This window comes from Bufo bufo, chromosome 5 (genome assembly GCF_905171765.1).
Source record: "Bufo bufo chromosome 5, aBufBuf1.1, whole genome shotgun sequence".
NCBI lineage: Eukaryota > Metazoa > Chordata > Amphibia > Anura > Bufonidae > Bufo > Bufo bufo.
In genome coordinates this window covers 52,686,171-52,707,191 of record NC_053393.1, presented here as the reverse complement: position 1 = coordinate 52,707,191, position 21,021 = coordinate 52,686,171, and the positions used below count along the sequence as shown (strand labels likewise).

General features: G+C 46.9%; 1 protein-coding gene across 1 annotated transcript in view; it reads left to right on the top strand.

The window, feature by feature from the left end:
• The first annotated feature begins 14,266 nt into the window (after window positions 1-14,266).
• Window positions 14,267-21,021, top strand: part of EIF3E (eukaryotic translation initiation factor 3 subunit E) — a 51,810-nt gene continuing 45,055 nt past the window's right edge. Inside the window, exon 1 of the mRNA XM_040432117.1 lies at window positions 14,267-14,406. Coding sequence (XP_040288051.1) covers window positions 14,317-14,406 — 90 coding nt within the window. The 5' untranslated portion in view covers window positions 14,267-14,316. The remainder of the gene's footprint in view (window positions 14,407-21,021) is intronic.

The following is a 21,021-nucleotide window of genomic DNA, read 5'->3' as shown; positions in this document are numbered from 1 at the left end:
GGCAGAGCAATGCTGGGAGTTGTAGTTATTTATCTAGGATGTATGTTAGGGCTGAAGGGAGGGATGTTATTGACATGGAACTGTGTGCTTGAGGTGGCTGGGGGAGGGAGTGATGTTATTTACATGGGACTGTATGTTGAAAGTGGATGGTGTGGGGGAATGATGTTTATGTACATGGGACTTAATGTTTAGGCTACGTTCACACTTGCGTTTGGGGATCCGCTTGTGAGATCCGTTTCAAGGCTCTCACAAGCAGCCCCAAATGCATCAGTTTAACCCCAATGCATTCTGAATGGATGCGGATCCATTCAGAATGCATTCGTTCGGCTCCGTACGGCCCCCCGTTCCGTTTTGGAGGCGGACCCCAAAATGCTGCAAGCAGCGTTTTTGTGTCCGCATGGCCTTGCGGAGCCAAACGGATCCGTCCTTACAATGTAAGTAAATGGGGGCGGATCCCTTTGCATTGACACAAAATGGTGCAATTGTAAACGGATCCGTCCCCCATTGACTTTCAATGTAAGTCAGGACGGATCCGTATTGGGACTTAGAAATTCAAATCTAATACAAACGAATCGGTCCTGAACGGATGCATTCGTTTGTATTATCGGTGCGGATCCGTCCTGTACAAGTACAGGACAGATCCGCACGAACACAAGTGTGAAAGTAGCCTTAGGGGGTGATGTTTACATGGGATTGTGCGTTGGAGGCGGCTGGGGAGGAGGTGATGTTATTTACATGGGACTGTATGGTGGAGGGAGGATTATAACTGCAGGGGGCACTGCAGATCCAGGGGACATTATAGGCGGTCTTATTACTACTGGGGGCTCTATAGGAGGGTCTTATAGATCCGCCTTATTTCTACTAAGCGCACTATGGGGGCCTTATTACTACTGAGGGGTCTGTAGGGAGCTTTATTACCACTGGGGGAACAATAGGGGGCCTTATTTCTACTGGGGACTCTGTGAGGGTATTATTAATATGGGAGGGCTCTTCTAATAATGGGGGCATTGTTGAGGAGCATTATCACGGTTGGGGCAGTGTTACTAATGAGGGCATTCTAGAAGGGAATTACTATTGGTGGGACTATGAGGACCACTATTACTATGGAGGGCAGTAATGTTTCTTCAGGATAGTATTTGGGGGTATTGGGGGGGGGGGGGGCAGGGGTGGAACTAAAGGCTCATGGGCCCCGGTGCAAGAGTTCAGCTTGGGCCCCCCTTCCCTCAGTGCTTTGTTTGTCTTATGTGGCACAAGGGTCTTTGGGCCCCTTCATGCTCCTGGGCCCGGTAGCGACTGCTACCTCTGCACCCACAATAGCTACACCCCTGGGGGGGGGGGGGGGGCAAAGCAAGCAGCAGGATAACACTGTGGGGACTCCAGTTGGGGGATAATGATAGAATGTGAGGAAGCTAAGATGTCTGTGTGTCACACTCTGCAGAGACGAGGCGGCTGAGAGAAGTTGTCCAGACCGAGTGGAGAAGATGATGAGAGAGAAGATCTACAGAGAAGATGATGACAGAGAGGAGACGTCACCTGGAGGCCCTGGGCGTGACAGGTAAGTGCTGCTGTATAGCAAGTGGGGGGGGGGGCAGGATCCAGGGGGCCCAAGTAAATTCTTGCCCAGGGTCCAATCAATATTAAAGACGGCACTGGTTGCAAGAATTACTTGTAGGCACTGCCTAAGATCCCTCAGGGTTATGGAATGGGAGGCATGTACAGAGGCTTTATTTAGGGTTTCAATTTGATGAATACTGGAGAGAATATCATTAATCTCCTGGTTACATTTCCTCTTCATCTGTGCACAGCAATGGATGTGAGTACCCCTCTTCACCACCTTATGCGTATTCCGCAATGCCTGGGGATCCATATCAGGGGTTGCATTAGTTTCAAAGTATGAAGCAAGAGCTGAACTCAGTCTATCTCTATAGTCTGGATGGGTAAGTATTACATCGTTAAGGCGCCATTGAGATGGGAGGGGGAATGACTATTTTTCTGCTAACGTGAGAGAAATGGGGGAGTGATCAGACCACGTGATAGACATAATATAATAGGAGACTACCTGAAGTAGGGATATTTTATTCACTAGAGAAAAGTCGATCCGGGAGTACGAGTGATGGGGGGAGGAAAAAAAGGTATAGTCCCTTTCACTACCATGCTGACAACGCCACACGTCATAATATCCCTCTTCTGTTAAAGACTTTGCAAGAGTGGAGAGATGCCTCCCAGGGGTAAAAGTCTCCAATTGATTATCCAAAATGGAGTTAAAATCCCCTCCCACCACCAGAATCCCTTTGCTCATCAATTCTATCCTGGACCGGAGAGACCCCCAGAATCTTGGTTGATGTCTGTTGGGAAAATACACATTGAAAAGGGTATATGTAAAATAATTTATATCACAGATTAACCCTATATTACGACCGTGTGGATCCTCTATTGTGTCATGAAGCGAAAAGGCTACATTATTTTTAATCAATAAGGCTACCCCCTTACGTTTGGTAAGGCCGGAAGCCATGAAGATATGAAGGGAACCTCCTGTTTGTAAATTTGGGCGTCTTTATTGAAGTGAGTTTCTTGTATGAATAATATCTCACATCGGAGATTTCTAGCTTCCTTCCAGACCATACTCCTTTTGAAGGGACTATTAAGACCCTTCACATTCAAAGAGGCAATAGTTATAACCACATTAGAAGCATAAAGTATGCCGTCCTTGTTCCACTCCCGCGAGCAGTCACGCCAACCTGCACCACTTCTAAAAAGAGCGATGTACCTGGTAACAGAAAAAATATATAAAAAAAATAACGACTAGTAACATAAACTCTTAATGAGAACCATCTTACATAGCTTGCCAGTCTCTGGTAAAAGCTGAGACCAAGTCTAAGCATCTAGGGAGGGAGAATATCAGTCCCACAGAATACTTGGTAAAACGGTAATGAGAAACCTGAGGAGATAAAAAAAGAAATGGAGAACATAAGGCTATATTGGTATCATCACAGACCCGGGCCTTGGGTCCCCTCAACATCAACTTTTCATCCCAGCTTTTGTCTGACAGAAACTGTGGACCATTCGGGCTAGATTGTGGGCGCCAGATGATGACGGGAGCGTTGGGGTGATTTTCTTCCGTCTTGCAGGTTCCACTTCTCACTTTGCATACCTCAAATAAAATAAGCTCCTTAACATGATAAAAATTTACTCTCACTAGTGTGTCTCGTGAAGCTTTTTCTGGAGCTGCTTTAGATTTGGGGATCCTATGCACTCTGTCCAGAGTAAGATCCATAGGGGTCAGATTGGGCACCACGGTCTGGAAAAGGCATTTAAGATAGTCCATAAATTCAGGGGTAGAGATTTCCTCTGGTATGCCCCTAATTTTGATGTTATTACATCTGGACCTATCTTCTGCATCTGTAGCTTTGGTTTTGAGCCATTTGACATCTTCTAAGACATTGTGTGCATCCACCAGCTGGTTATGTGCGTTAGAAAATTCTGCCATTTTACGTTCCAAGTGGTCAGAGAGTCGGAGACATTGACTTGAATTTTCTGAATAAGGGACGAAACAGATGTATTAATTCCATTTTGCAATAGAGTGAGCATATCTTTTAAAGTGTCCTCTGTTACAGGAGCTGAGGACGCTGGAAATTGTGAGATATCATATTGAGGCAATACTGTAGAGATTATTTCCTCATCACTTTGCACGTAGCCCTTTTTGGAGATCGAGCTTTTGCTGTTAGGAAACAAAGATGGCGAAGTGGCAGATCTCCTTTTCGCACTTTCTTCACCCACTCCCCTGTTGGTGAAGAGGTTATCCCGTGTCCGAGAGGAGACAGCTTCGTCTCCTGGGGGGTCTGTGTTTGATAAAGTAGGGCTTGTAGGATGCGGTGAGGGAGGTGCTGATTCATTTTGGTCTACTCCGGAAGGGTCTGCAGAATCAAAGAAATCCGTTAGCGTCCTTAGAGCAGAGGCTTTTGGTCGATTTAGACCCTCTATTCATTTTTTCAACCCCCTTGTGTGCGTGAAAGCCCTGAAACTGGCAGAGGGATTTAGAATGCAGCTACACTGGAGTGTTATCACTTTCCCCAGCTATAACTGAGGAGCCGCATGTGTCCAAGATGGCCATCAAAACGAGGAGTTATTATACTATGGTTGCCCGCTATACTTCTATGCTTGAAAACCGCTCCTGCGGTTATTAGGTAGATTAACAGCTAGGTATCCCGCTTCTTAATGCTGCGTTGACCCCCTCACCTCAATCCACGTATCTCCGTGACTCCTCTGCACGCTGAGCCGCCTTTATACACACACTGTCGTGGGACCGCTGCTTTCAATGATCTGAATCGCTCCACGTGGTCAAAATGTCTGCTGTGACAGGGACTACCACTTTCGGCCCGAACTGTTAGCGGTTTTCTTCAGGCAGGTTTATGATGGTTATATGATGAGGCATCAGACCTCCAACCTGTGAATATTTCCCTGTGCAACGAATATCCCATTTGCTTCTGATCAGAGAGATAAATAACCAGCCCAGACCGAACTTAGGTTGTTAAATATCTGACATCTTTATTTCCCAGCACATATTTATAGGGTTCATTGTGGGTGGGCGCATATTGTCTCTCAAGATCCAATTGGAACAATCCTAATAGTTCTCAGCAGGCCTTGGGAGACATGTTTGTGAAGATACAGTTGAAACTTTGTTAAACAATGCTAGTATCTGCTGTATACAATACATGACAAAAGCTTATTTTACATTGAACAGGTTTTTCTCTACATGCTAATAAGTTGAGTAGGTTATCTCAGTTCGTTTCATTGTATGTGAGGTCAGATGTTAAATAGCTCCTTTGTTCAGGGAGGCTGCTATTGTGTCCAGCACTGGCAGGGTGTGATATGCGCTAATTCGATGTGCTGCATGCCACAAGAGATGAGGCTTGTATAATATATGTCTAATCTGTGATGTATCAAAAGTAAGATTTATGAAAATCCCTTTCAGGCCCGCCCGCAGCAGTGCCATTCTGGAGGGCCGATCCTGCAGTTGGTTTAAAGCGGGAGTGTCAGCGCTGGGTCTCGCTGCTTAGTGCTGCGCCGTCCTCCTCACCTGGTGCCGTGCAACAACGGATCCCGTTGCACACTGTGTTGACTAAGTGCACGTGATGGTGTGGACTCGATGTCTCCGGCGCACACCCGATACAGGAAGGATCCCTAATGATGACCTCCGACTCAGGATGGGATAGAGACCCGCTTTGAGGTGCTCTGCGCCGGTTTCTTATGCTGTGAGCTGCTGTATTCTGTCTGTGGCTGGGAGAGCTGAGGACTAGGCAGCCATCTTCCCTCAGCAGCCCCCGGGCCACAAGATTTTAATTTGCCATTCACATAGTCATATGAGGACTTTTTGTGGGACAGTTTAATTCACCATATCTTGTATTGGAAAATTGAAAAAAATTGGTAAGGTGAAATTGAAAAAAAAAAACACCATTCGCCATTGTTTTTTGTGTTTTGTTATTTCGGAGTTCACTATGATAAGGGTGACTTTATTTTGCCTGAAAGTACGGTATAATTATGGCAATGCCAAATTTATATAGTTGTCACTATGTTTTATTACTTAAAAAAAAACAACTTTCTTTACATTGCCATATTCTGAGACCCATAGTTTTTTTTTCGACAATAAAGGAATTCAAGAGGGGTCTGGATGTATTTCTGGAGTGTAATAATATTACAGGCTATAGCTACTAGAGAGGGGTCGTTGATCCAGGGAGATATTCTGATGCCTGATTGGAGTCGGGAAGGACATTTCTTTTCCCCTAAAGTGAGGAAAATTGGCTTCTACCTCACAGTTTTTTTTTTTTTCCTTCCTCTGGATCAACTTGCAGGATGACAGGCCGAACTGGATGGACAAATGTCTCTTTTCAATCTTATAAACAATGTTACTATGTCTACAGAGCTGCCTGAGGGCTCGTTTTTGTGGCATGAGCTGTAGATTGTATTGGCACAACTTTGGGGTACATACAACTTTAGATCGCTGTCGCTATGGCATCTGAGGGGTTTAAATAAAATAGACTGAAAAGAGTAAATGGTGATGCTTATTAAGACGTAACTTTTAATCAGTCCAATTAATAATAGTCCCTTACGGTGTATCAAGACAAAAACAAAAACAATGTTTGGCTGCTCAGAGTACTCAATAAACCTCAAGCATAAAGGTGCACGGCGGCACCAAAAGAAAAATAACCGATAGTCCTACCAGATAATATGGTTCATCCAGACATCGTAGAATCACAGCGGTAGGTATGATCCTAAAAGAGAAAGCAAGTACCAGACAGGTGCAAACAGAGGGGCTCTAGATCCCTAGACGGCCCTAGGGTACGGGTGCTATACTGGCCCTAATGACCTAGCCAGGGCCGCTGATAGAAATCATGGGGCCCCGTACAGCATACATGACGGGGCCCCCTTCAGCTCCACCCCCTGATCCCTCCTTCAGCCACACCCCTGGCCCCGCCCTTGGCCCCTCCCCAGACGCCGCCTTGAAACAACATGCAGATTTGTCTACAAGTGATATTTATGGCGCTGGGGGGTCGTCTGTGAATGGCGCTGTTATGGAGGGGATCTGTGAATGGCACTTTTATGGAGGGGATCTGTGGATGGCACTGTTATGGAGGGGATCTGTGGATGGCACTGTTATGGAGGGGATCTGTGGATGGCACTGTTATGGAGGGGATCTGTGGATGGCACTGTTATGGAGGGGATCTGTGGATGGCACTGTTATGGAGTGGATCTGTGGATGGCACTGTTATGGAGAGGATCTGTGGATGGCACTGTTATGGAGGGGATCTGTGGATGGCACTGTTATGGGGGGATCTGTGGATGGCACTGTTATGGGGGGATCTGTGGATGGCACTGTTATAGAGGGGGATCTGTGGATGACACATACCGTATATAGCATCTTATGCTATGTGTCATCCACAGATACCCCTCCATAACAGTGCCATTCACAGATACCCTCCATAACAGTGCCATCCACAGATCCCCCTCCATAACAGTGCCATCCACAGATCCCCCCATAACAGTGCCATCCACAGATCCCCCCCATAACAGTCATCCACAGATCCCCCCATAACAGTGTCATCCACAGATCCCCCCCATAACAGTGTCATCCACAGATCCCCCTCCATAATGGTGCCATCCACAGATCCCCCCCATAAGTGTCATCCACAGACCCCCCGGCCCCCCCCCATAAGTGTCATCCACATGACAGACCCTCCCCCCCATAACAGTGCCATCCACGGATCCCCCGCCCTCCCTATAACAGTGCCGTCATGACGTCATCCATATAGATCCCCCCCCGCCACTCACAGTAGTATACATTAATAAATCGGTGCAGCCGTGCAGGCTGCAGACAGTAACTTTAATTTTAGCACAGGCACAGCGCTCATCTCTTTACTAAAATACTACCTTACATTCAGCTCCTGCCTCCTCCCTCCACCCTCCAGCCTCCAGTAACAAGTGCGGGCGGCAGCGCTCACTCACTGACGTCACGCGCCTGCGCCGCCTAGTGGGAGGAGCAGGCGTGTGACGTCAGTGAGTGAGCGCCGCCCCCACACTGCCTGCTGTTACTGGAGCCAGCCCACTGACAGCAAAAAAATTAAAATGGCTCGGGAGTCGGCAGCCCGGGCCCCCCTGCCAGCCGGGCCCGGTACAACTGGGCCAGCTGTACTGGCCTATCAGCGGCCCTGGACCTAGCCACGGAGCACCCATCCTGAGAAGAACGACCCCGTCCGGAACCTTGCCCTCAAGCTACTTGGCCCTATAGTGCCCTAGTGCAGCTAATCCCTACATGCATGTTTCGATTTGATTCTCATCAGGGGAAACATGTACTGGACAGGTAAAAATCAAAATCCAGAAGGGCAAAAAGGTTCGATAGATGTACAAATAAATTATAGTACACTATATACATAGGTGCCAGGAAGATAATTCCGGCTGTTTGGGTAGAAGTGGTAGCTCAAAGTTTAAGCTTCACTCCCATATGCAGGGCCTGTGCAAGTACCTTAGATGTGAAGCACTTGCCAGAAGATGGGGGAACCTTGTAGTAAATAAGGATACCTCCAGTCCGGTAGGCCGGTGCGACTGTTGAGGCAGTGAGATAACCTGTCTGCCAGCAGCCGCCCGCCTTTAAATTTAAATACAGGCCCGGTCTCATAACGAGGCCTGAGACGCAGCGCAGTGACGTGAGGCTGGATTACTGCCGCTTCACCGCGCATGCGCGGCAGGTGCTTGATACCAGAAGTGTCTGCCTATAGAGGAGTTCTGTGATGATGTGTGCCAATGCTAGCGCATCATCAGGAAATGGCCACAGAGCGCATCGCTGACGTAGGATGCTTAAATGTCACGTGACCTAGTTGCGGCTAGTTGCCAGGTAACCGGGACAAGCTGCCGGCAATCCGTAACAGCGCGGTCCTGCATACAGGACGGTGTTCTAAATAGGGGGCATTATATGGCATTAGGATATCAAAAGGGTAAATAAGCCCAACGGACCTATAACATAAGATCAGGTGCACAGAGGTTTACACACAATGGTAATAATGTATAAAAACAGGTGAAGAGAATCATTATCATAGTAATGTGCCAGGTCTATGGGTGGCAGGGCACAGTTACTGTAATGGCCTTAAATGAAACAGCTAAAGCACAGCTGTTCATTCAGCCCAGAGGGGAATACCGTGCGTAGTGTGTGGATCCACCGGGCCTCATGCTGTAGTAGAGTCCGGTCCCAATCGCCACCACGAATCAGTGGTGAAACAACTCCGATGCCCATAGCTTTAATGCATTTGGGATTACCAAGGTGGTGATCATTAACATGGCGGGACACAGCCGTGTCCCTCTTAATGCCAATGTCCCCTAGGTGTTCCCCAATGCGTCTACGCAGTTCACGCTTCGTTTTACCCACATATTCCATTGGGCAGTCGCATATGATTTTATATATGACACCCCGAGACCGGCAATTGATGAAATCCTTTATAGGAAAGGACCGTTGTAGGTTAACGCTGTAAAAAACCTTGCCAGTCTGTATTGTGTTACAGGTGATGCAGCCACTACACCTGAAACTACCCATGGGTTTACGGTGTAACCATGAACCATCCCTGGCAACTAGGTCACGTGACATTTAAACATCCTACGTCAGCGATGCGCTCTGTGGCCATTTCCTGATGACGCGCTAGCATTGGCACGCGTCATCACGGAACTCCTCTATAGGCAGACACTTCTGGTATCAAGCGCATGCGCGGTGAAGCGCCAGTAATCCAGCCTGACGTCACCGCGCTGCATCTCAGGCCTCGTTATGAGACCGGGCCTGTATTTAAATTCCGGGCGGGCGACTGCTGGCAGACAGGTTATCTCACTGCCTCAACAGTCGCACCGGCCTACCGGACTGGCGGTATCCCTATTTGCTACAAGGTTCCCCCATCTTAGGGCCAAGTAGCTTGAGGGCAAGGTTCCGGACGGGGTCGTTCTTCTCAGGATGGGTGCTCCGTGGCTAGGTCATTAGGGTCAGTATAGCACCCGTACCCTAGGGCCGTCTAGGGATCTAGAGCCCCTCTGTTTGCACCTGTCTGGTATTTGCTTTCTCTTTTAGGATCATACCTACCGCTGTGATTCTACGATGTCCGGGTGAACCATATTATCTGGTAGGACTATCGGTTATTATTCTTTTGGTGCCGCCGTGCACCTTTATGCTTGAGGTTTATTGAGTACTCTGAGCAGCCAAACATTGTTTTTGTTTTTGTCTTGATACACCGTAAGGGACTATTATTAATTGGACTGATTAAAAGTTACGTCTTAATAAGCATCACCATTTACTCTTTTCAGTTTCTGTAACTGTAGTGACGACATCATTAATTATCTACCGTTCTATTTTGGTTTAAATAAAATAACAGGATCGGAGTTATCTCCGATCCTGGTCATTGTGGATCGGCATCTCCTGTATTAGGCCTCATGCACATGACCATTCCGTTTTTAGCGGTCCATAAACCGCGGATCCGCAAAAAAACGGAAGCCGTCTGTGTGCCTTCCGCAATTTGCGGAACGGGCGGCCCATTTTAGAAATGCCTATTCTTGTCTGCAAAACGGATAAGAATAGGACATGCTATATTTTTTTGACGGGGCCAGGGAACGGAGCAATGGATGCGGACAGCACACGGAGTGCTGTCTGAATCATTTGCGCCCCCCATTGAAGTGAATGGGTCCGCACCCGAGCCGCAAAAACTGCGGTTCGGATGCGGACCCAAACAACGGTCGTGTGCATGAGGCCTTATACTGAGTTACTCAATAAAATCTATGTGTTTTTTTTTCATTATTTCTTTGTCCACTCCACTGAGGTGGTCGCACATGCTCAGCTGCATCCTTTAATTTTCACCAGCCTGTAAAACCTACTGTTAACCCCTTAAGGACCCTGCCTTATTTCACCTTAAGGACTTGGCCATTTTTTGCAAATCTGACCAGTGTCACTTTAAGTGGTGATAACTTTAAAACGCTTTGACTTATCCAGGCCATTCTGAGACTGTTTTTTCGTCACATATTGTACTTCATGACACTGGTAAAATGAAGTCCAAAAAATTAATTTTTATTTATAAAGAATACCAAATTTACAAAAAATTTGTAAAAAATTGCTAATTTCCAAGTTTCAATTTCTCTACTTCTATAATGTGGTGTTTCTGTAAACTGCAGTATCAGGGTAATAAATATTAAGTTTTGTTTGGTTGTTAACCCTTGCTTTGTTACCGGAAAAAACGGATTGAAATGGAAAAGTGCCAAAAATAGCTGTTTTGGCACTGTTTTTTTTTTTGACCGTGTTAATCTGGGGGGTTAGGTCATGGGGTATTTTTATAGAGGAGATTCTTACGGCCGCGGCGATACCTAATAAGTCTACTTTTTTTACAATTATTTAGGTTTTAGACTATATTATCCTTTTTGATACAAATTATTTTTTGGGTATCTCTAAAGTCTAAGAGTCATTTTTTATTTTAGTTTTTTTAGCCGATTATCTTATGTAGGGGCTCATTTTTTGCGGGATGAGAGGACGGTTTTATTGGCACTATTTTGGGGGCTATATGACTTTTTGTTCGCTTGCTATTAAACTTTTTGTTATGTAAGGTGACAAAAAAAGTTCTGTTTTTGGACCGTTTTTTCTTTTTTGGACCGTGTTAATCTGGGGGGCTAGGTCATGGGGTATTGTTATAGAGGAGATTATTACCGATTATTACCGATTATTGTTATAGAGGAGATTATACCTAATTTGTATCCTTTTTTTTAATTTATTTTAGTTTTTACAATTTTTTTTGGTATCTCAAGTCTGAGAACCAGTTTTTTTATCCGATTGTCAGTGGCTAAATTAGGATATAAATTTAGTACTCCATGGAAGTGTGATAATCCCTGAAGCAACCGTCAATGCAGAGGCCCGGATGATCGGGGCACGTGTCGCACTGAGTAGTGGTGTCCTGCGACACACACTGCACTTTTTTTGGGTTCATCCCTTCTTTCCAGTATGGGGGACCACACCTGGAAAGTGTTGGACAGGGACGATCCGGGCGCCTACAGTTCCCGAGGTACTCCGGCCTGCTCTTTCCCAGTCAGAAAAGATCAGGGCCTTGAGGACTGCCTCATAGAACTGAAGGAATGTCCCTGTGTTGCCAGCGCTCGGGGACAGCACAAAAGAGTTGTACAAGGCAACCTGCACCAAGTAGACCGCAACTTTTTTGTACCATGCCCGGGTTTTGCGCATGGCGTTATATGGCTTGAGGACTTGATCAGAGAGATCAACTCCTCCCATATACCGATTGTAGTCGACGATACAATCGGGCTTGAGGACCGTTGCCGCGGTACCTCGCACAGGGACAGGGGTGATGCCGTTACCATGAATTGTGAACAGTACAAGGACATCCCTCTTGTCCTTATGTCTGACCAGCAACAGGTTTTCACTGGTAAGGGCACGGGTCTTACCCCTGGGGATAGGTACCTGGAGGGGGTGGGCAGGGAGGCCGCGTTAATTTTTCTGCACGGTCCCACAAGCGGACGTGGAGCTGGCGGCGAGGGACTGGAACAAGGGGATACTAGTATAAAAGTTATCCACGTACAGGTGGTAACCCTTATCTAGCAGTGGGTGCATAAGGTCCCACACAAGTTTCCCGCTAACACCCAGAGTGGGGGGACATTCTGGGGGTTGAATACGGGAATCTCGCCCCTCGTACACACGAAACTTGTAAGTGTACCCTGAGGTACTCTCACAAAGTTTGTACAGCTTCACGCCATACCTCGCCCGCTTTGTGGGAATGTATTGGCGGAAACTGAGTCTCCCCTTGAACGCAATGAGAGACTCATCAACCGCGACCTCCCTTCCAGGTACATAGGCCTGTACAAATTTGGCCCCAAAGTGATCGATGACCGGCCTGATTTTGTACAGGCGGTCATAGGCAGGATCACCTCGGGGGGGACATGCTGCATTATCGGAATAATGCAGACATTTCCGGATGGCCTCAAACCAGGTACGTGTCATGGCCGTACTGTAAAGTGGGGTCTGGTAGAGGACGTCCCCACTCCAGTAATGCCTGACACTAGGTTTCTTGACTAGGCCCATGTGCAGTACGAGGCCCCAAAATGTCCTCATCTCGGCTGCACTGACCGGGGTCCAGCCACCGGGCCTGGCCAAAAAGGAGCCCGGGTGTTGAGCAACGAACTGTTGGGCGTACAGGTTCGTCTGATCCACCATTAGATTTACCAGTTGGTCACTGAAAAAAAAGACTAAAAAAGTCATATTCAGTGAAGCCAACTGTGGAAATCTGGATTCCTGATTGGCCTACAAACTCAGGAATCACGGGCTCAAATCTAATCAACTGAGGAAAGGGGGGCCCAAGCTGAACTCTTGTACCAGGGCCCAGGAGCCTGTAGCTACGCCCCTGGCTCTGGGGTACACCAGACAAGTTCACCGGCAGGGGACTCAGGTGGATTTAACTGGTGGGCCGGAAAACTAGTACGAGCCCCAGAGCTACTCGTACTAGGGTGGGCCACAGGGTCCCTAGCATGGCGGTCACCTTGCTCCGCCTGGCGGCGTCTCCGTCGCCTTGGGGGTTCATCATCATCGCTAGATGATGAGGACGCGGATGACAACAGGAAAGTGGGGTCATCCTCGTCCTCACTAGGACTCTCGGACTCAGAGGCAAGCTGGGCGTATGCCTCCTCGGCCGATAACGTCCGGCGGGCCATAGGGGAGTGTGTGTCTGCGTGTGCGTGTAAATCTTTATTCAGTGTGCGTGTGTGTGTGGGGGCACGGGTGTTCACGTACTTATCCCTAAAACTAACAGAAAAAGAAAAAAAGACTAACTAAAAAAAAGGGGAAAAAATGCACCAGGTGCCTGCTCAATGATTTCAGCAGGCACCGGGTTCCGATCGAAACGCCCTGTGTCCTTAAGTACCAGGACATAAGGGCGTACCTATACGCCCTGTGTCCGGAAGAGGAAAGAGCTCTGACAGGAAAGCTGCATGCACACAACCACATGTATTTTACAGTCTGCAAAATACAGATAAAAAGCATTTTGAAAAAAAAAATTTGTTTTTGTGTCTCTATTTTCTGAAAGCCATATTTTTGTTTTTACTTTTCTGCCAATCGTCTTATGTAGAGGCAGTTTTTTTTGCGGGAACAGTTGATGTTTTTATTGGTACCCATTTTTGGGTACATGTGATTTTTTGATCCTTCAATATTGTACTTTTTTGGGGCACAGTTTTTACTTTTTTACGGCGTTCATCTGAGGGTGTAGGTCATGTGATATTTTTATAGAGCTGCTCGTTACAGACGCGGCGATATCTAATATGTCTATTTTTATGCATTTTTTAAAATTAAAAGTCACTCGTCCTGTCTGTATCTTGTGCGGCCCCATTGAAATGAATGGATCCGCACCCGTTCCGCAAAATCGCTGAACAGATGCAGGCCCAGAAATACAGTCGTGTGAATGGACCCTTACCCCATGGATTTCTGCTGTGGATCCTCTACCAAATAGACATGCCATAACAGACCCTGCGACTATAACACAGGGCTCAATGGAAAACTGTATTATTGAGCTGAAATATTCATTTTCTGGTTCTCAGTGGCAGAAGTAAACTGGAAGAACATGAAATGTGGACAGGCTCCGACAAAATGGTGGCGCACTCACCATGTGTCTGTGAGTGCGCCACCATTTTGTCGGAGTCTTTCCCTCTATCGCGCCTACGTCACCACGCCAGGCCACGGCTCTCAGCGGCTCTTTCCTGTCCGTTTAATAAAGTTTTGTGGTTTTTGAAACCTTCCTCTTCACGCCGGCAACCATGGCGGACTACGATCTGACCACCAGGATCGCGCATTTTCTGGACCGGCACCTGGTCTTCCCGCTTCTCGAGTTCTTATCCGTCAAAGAGGTAAATCATGTAGCTGAGCCGAGCGCCGACTAGTCTGTGTGACAGGCCGCGGCCTGCGGCCATGTGAGGAGGGACTGATACCGCCATATGTAGTGCCGGCTCCGGGCGGGAGTGCTGCCTTCTGAGAACGGCATGGAGTCATGGCGATAAAAGGGCTGCTCCATTTTGTGTGGTGAAGAGCGTTTCCTCCAGATACTAGTCAGCGCTAGGCCTCAAAACTGGCGAATAGCAACCAATCAGAGCTCAGCTTTCATCTCTCAAACTGCTCGGAGAAAATAAAAGCTGAGCTCTGATTGGTTACGTGATATTAGACCCATGTAAAGGCCGTTCAGTCCTTTTATATGTCCGGTGTTTACTCCACTTTTCCCACAAAGTGAACTTTGATCCGAATTTCAGAGATTTGATTCGCCGCAAACCTGAATTCACTCGTGCTTTGTGGTAGCGAATAGATTTTTCCCTGAATGGCGGTAAAAAAGAAAATCATACTAACCTCGCGACGAGCCGTCCACCTCCATCTTGATTGATCTCGCACGAAATCCTGTGTGCAGTGACGTTATCATGGGATGTGCGAGATGTCGCACTAGATCTTTAATCAAGATGGCGGTGGCCGGCTCGTCGCGAGCAAATGAATGAGGCAAGTATTATTTCATTCATTTTTTTTATTTATTTTACTGGCCACGATCGGCCATGAACGTGGCCTCTGAGGGGTACAATAATGGGGAGCGGCGTGAGGGATCCATGGTCGTGGAAAAAAATAGGTTGTGCTTCCGTGGTGTCCCCACAGAGCGTGGAAGACGCACATTAACCACTACAGGACCGCCGTACGCAGGATTGCGTCTTTGCGGTGGCCCTGTTATTCCGAGTGGACGCGCTGGCGAGTCATCTCGCCAGTGCGCGCGTTCACAGGAACTGCAGGTAATCGAGTGGATCTACAGCCTGCCAGCGGCGATCATTTGCTGGCAGGCTGTAGATCCGATTTTTTATTTTTTTAAACCCCTTAAAGGTATATTAGACGCTGTTTTGATAACAGCGTCTAATATACCTGGTCCTCTGGTGGTCCCCTTTGCTTGGATCGACCACCAGAGGACACAGGTAGCTCAGTAAAGTAGCACCAAACACCACTACACTACACCCCCCACCCTGTCACTTATTAACCCCTTATTCACCCCTGATCACCCCCCTGTAAGGCTCCATTCAGACGTCCGTATGTGTTTTACGGATCCATGGATCGGATCCTCAAAAAACATACGGACGTCTGAATGGAGCCTTACAGGGGGGTGATCAATGACAGGGGGGTGATCTCCCTGATCACCCCCCTGTCATTGATCACCCCCCTGTCATTGATCACCCCCCTGTCAGGCTCCATTCAGACGTCCGTATGTGTTTTGCGGATGCGCACATTGCCAGAACTATATAGAAAATGCCTTTTCTTGTCCGCAATTGCGGACAAGAATTGGACATGTTCTATAGGCTCTACCAAAAACGCAGTGTTCGCCCGATCAGGCCTGGTCTTGTGCGCACACTTGCGTTCAGTCCGCCCCACCGCAGTGACAGAAATGTTTTTTTTTCTGATCACTGCAAAAACACCGTAAAATCGCTGCGGCGCTATAAAGATCACTTTTGAGGGGCATGGCAAGTTCATAGAAGATTTTTATTTTTTTTGGCCCAAGTTAGCGGAAATTGATTTTTTTGTTTTTTCTTACAAAGTCTCATATTCCACTAACTTGTGACAAAAAATAAAATCTCACATGAACTCACCATACCCCTCACGGAATCCAAATGCGTAACATTTTTTAGACATTTATATTCCAGACTTCTTCTCACGCTTTAGGGCCCCTAAAACTGACCCCATTTTGGAAAGAAGACACCCCAAGGTATTCGCTGAGGGGTATGGCGAGTTTATTTTTTGTCACAAGTTAGTGGAATATGAGACTTTGTAAGAGAAAAAAATAAATAAAAAAAAATCATAAAAATAATTTTCCACTAACTTGTGCCAAAAAATATATATTCTAGGAACTCGCCATGCCCCTCACGGAATACCTTGGGGTGTCTTCTTTCCAAAATGGGGTCACTTGTGAGGTATTTATACTGCCCTGGCATTCTAGGGGCCCTAAAGCGTGAGAAGTAGTTTGGAATCCAAATGCGTAAAAAATGTCCTGTGAAATCGTAAAGATTCTCATTGGAATTTGGGCCCCTTTGCGCACCTAGGCTGCAAAAAAGTGTCACACATGTGGTATGAAGAAGTAGGGCAATGTGTTTTGGGGTGTATTTTTACATATACCCATGCTGGGTGAGAGAAATATCTCTGTAAATTGACAACTTTGTATAAATTTTTTTAAAAAGTTGTCATTTACAGAGATATTTCTCTGACCCAGCATGGGTACATGTAAAAATACACCCCAAAACACATTGCCCAACTTCTCCTGAGTACGGAGATACCAGATGTGTGACACTTTTTTGCAGCCTAGGTGGGCAAAGGGGCCCATATTCCAAAGAGCACCTTTAGGATTTCACAGGTCATTTACCTACTTACCACACATTTGGGCCCCTAGAATGCCAGGGCAGTATAACTACCCCACAAGTGACCCCATTTTGGAAAGAAGACACCCCAAGGTATTCGCTGATGGGCATAGTGAGTTCATGGAAGTTTTTATTTTTTGTCACAAGTTAGTGGAATATGAGACTTTGTAAGGAAAAAAAAATATATAAAAAATTCATCATTTTCCACTAACTTGTGACAAAAAATAAAGTTCTATGAACTCACTATGCCCATCAGCGAATAGCTTAGGGTGTCTACTTTCCGAAATGGTGATATTTGTGGGGTGTTTGTACTGTCTGGCCATTGTAGAACCTCAGGAAACATGACAGGTGCTCAGAAAGTCAGAGCTGCTTCAAAAAGCGGAAATTCACATTTTTGTACCATAGTTTGTAAACGCTATAACTTTTACCCAAACCATTTTTTTTTTTTACCCGAACATTTTTTTTTTATCAAAGACATGTAGAACAATAAATTTAGAGAAAAATTTATATATGGATCTCGTTTTTTTTTGCAAAATTTTACAACTGAAAGTGAAAAATGTTATTTTTTTTTAAAAAATTCGGTAAATTTCGATTAATAACAAAAAAAATAAAAATGTCAGCAGCAATGAAATACCACCAAATGAAAGCTCTATTAGTGAGAAGAAAAGGAGGTAAAATTAATTTGGGTGGTAAGTTGCATGACCGAGCAATAAACGGTGAAAGTAGTGTAGGTCAGAAGTGTAAAAAGTGGCCTGGTCATTAAGGGTGTTTAAAGAGGACCTTTCACCTGTATAAACTATGGGAACTGAGTATGCTGCCATATAGAGCGGCGCCCGGGGATCTCACTGCACTGACTATTATCCCCGGGCGCCGCGCCGTTCTCCCGTTATAGGCTCCGGTACCTTTGCTTTTTAAGTTATAGTAGGCGGGTCTTCCCTTGTCCTGTGGGCGTCTCCTAGGCTACAGCGCTGGCCAATCGCAGCGCACAGCTCACAGCCTGGGAGGTTTTTTCTCCCAGGCTGTGAGCTGTGCGCTGCGATTGGCCAGCGCTGTAGCCTAGGAGAAGGAGACGCCCACAGGACAAGGGAAGACCCGCCTACTATAACTTAAAAAGCAAAGGTACCGGAGCCTATAACGGGAGAACGGAGCGGCGCCCGGGGATAATAGTCAGTGCAGTGAGATCCCCGGGCGCCGCTCTATATGGCAGCATACTCAGTTCCCATAGTTTATACAGGTGAAAGGTCCTCTTTAAGCCATAGGGGCTGAAGTGGTTAAAGGGCTTCTCCAGAAGGGTTGACAAACGTCCAGAAATTTCTGAACAATCTGTAAAGATAGGTGACTTTTTTCCCTGTATCTGTGGGGGAAAAAAGTCTATTTATTTATTTATTTTTTTAGGCTGGTGGCACTTGAGTAGGTTCTTTTGGGGGTAATTCTCATCATTTTCCAGGTCTTATTAGCATCACTTCTCTTTATCATTAGTTTACCAATTTGTCCATAAAAAATGTTGGATGTCTGTGATTTTGGGATAATTGTTCATAAAAAAGAAAAATTCTGGTTGGCAACCCTGTTCTCCGATAATTAATATTGATGAAAGGTAATCAATATCAGATGATTGGGGCCCCTGCAGCTGTTTGGAGAGGCTGGTATTCCGTGAGCGCCGCCGCCTCTTTCTTGACCAGTGACGTTCACATGGCCATTGAAGTGAATGGGGCTGAGCTGCAATACCAAGCACGGCCCCTGTACGGCGCTGGGCTCGGAACGCTCCCGGGAGCCCTAGTGAGCGTGGCGGTTCCCCGGACCAGCTGATCTGCCGGGGTGCCACAACTCGGACCACTGCCCATGTGATAATGATTCCTGTCCTGAGGATCAGTCATTAATATCAATTCCTGGATAACCCCTTTAAGGCCTCATGCACGCGACCATATTTTGTTTCCGTGTCCATTCCGTTTTTTTGCAGATAGGATGTGGACACATGCATTTCAATAGGTCCGCAAAAAATGCAGACAGCCCACCCCCGTGTGCCGTCCGGTTCCGTAGCCCCGCAAAAAAAAATATAACATGTCCTATTCTTATCTGTTTTGTGGACAAGGAGAGGCATGGATCCGCAAAAAAAAAAAACTGATGCCCATACGGACGTCATCGGTTGTTGTGTTTTTTTTTGGTTTTTTTTTGCGGATCGCAAAGCACATACGGTCGTGTGCATGTAGCCCAAGTACGTGAGCGGTGTGTGGAGACCACGGACAGCCCTCGTCTGCGATTCACTGAAGCTTTGTTCACATCTGTTGAGGTCTCCAGATTCTGGCCAAAAATGACACAAACATGGCGGACCCATTGTAGTCAGTGGCGGTCTCCAGCGGCGTGCGCCATTCCTGTTCCAGCATGTGAAGGAGCAGGACGACACAAGTCACAGTTCAGACGTGGCCTCACGATTTCGGAGCGGATTCCATGCTGAAAATGCTTGCCCTTCATCTCCATGGAATTAAATGGTAAAAACCGCTTTTTAGGTCGCATGGGCCTTTTTTTTTTTTTTTGCACATGCCTTTTTAAAAACCACTCCGCAGAAAAAGCAGTGACCCGTCCATGCTTCGCATCCAGAGTTTCCATTGAAATGGGCAGGATGAAAAACCACGACAAAAACCGCACCCAAAAATGTGGTGAAAAAAAAACGCTTCGGTACCAAAACTGCGTCCTAGGAAAACACAAGGAATCCGGAAGCAGATTCCGCATCAGATTTTTTTTCCAGCTCAGAATAAGGCTACTTTCACACATGTGGCAGGACGGATCTGGCAGGCTGTTCACCCTGTCGGATCCGTCCTTCCGCTATTCCGCCGTGCCGCCGCTCTGTCCCCATTGACTATAATGGGGGCGGAGCTCCGGCGCAGCACGGTAGTGCACGGCGAAAGGGCGCTGGACTAAAAGTCCTGCATGTCCGACTTTTTAGTCCGGCGGCCTCACTGCGAACTTTAAATAGGTTTTCCAGGTAAGTAGTTTTGGTGGTGTTAAAGGGTTTATCTAGAATTCTATATAAATAGTCCATCATTATCAGACCGGCGGGGGTCCTGCTCCCAGCACTCCCCCCGATCAGCTGTTTGAATAGGCTCCTCTATCTTCACAGCGCAGCGCTGCACATTGTTTAGTGGCAGTGCTTGGTATTGCAGCTCAGCAGGATTTGCGTGAATGGGACTCAGCGGTGCCTAGGACCATGTGACCGATGTACGGTGACATCACTGACCTAGGAATCGGCCACAACGTTGATGGAGCTCTGCTGCCTCTTCCAGCAGCTGATCGGCGCGGCTCCTGGGAGACAGAACCCCTTACAAATCTGCCCTATAGATGGGCACTGTGGTGGTTAGATCTGCTGGGATGGCTGTTACCTCCATTAGTCACATCACCATTGAGCTCCGTTCCTCTCTTTTGGGCTGATATTGTAGGCAACCCCTCCTCTATGCAGCATAGCCCAAACCACACTGAAGCTGGCGGGCACAGGAGCATGCACTGTATGCATCTGGACTACACAGCGCATGCGTCTGACGCAGGGAGATGGCACATGGTCACATGAGCAGGGGTGAAACTGGCAGAATGGTGCATCTGTCTAGTAAAGGGTTTTCTGACTTTTTTTTTTTTTTTATACTGATGACCTATCCTCGGGATGTGATGGGTGGGCGTCTGACTCCTAGCACAGCTCCGTCCATTGTACAGTAGTTGTGTTATCAGCTCAGCTCTGTTCATTTGAAAGGGACTGAGCTGCGCAGCGGCCGCGTGACGTCACTGGCCTAGGAAGAGTCCGCGGCGTGCGTGTAAGTGCTGCAGCCAGTTCAAACAGGTAGTCGGACCCTCACCGATCGTCTGATGACCTTTCCAGCGGATAGGTCATCAGTAGGGATTAGGGAATCGACTTCAGATAAAACATCCCAAGTCAATTTGCATAAAACGTTGTTCTAATACTGTACAGAGCAGGAGCTCCGCGCAGTATTAGAATGTATCGGCTCCTATGAGTTGTAAGTTGTAAAAAAAACATTCCCCGAACTCTGGTTTGGAACCGAATCAGAGTTTGAGAAATGGTTTTAGTAGAAATGAATTTATGACGTTATTACC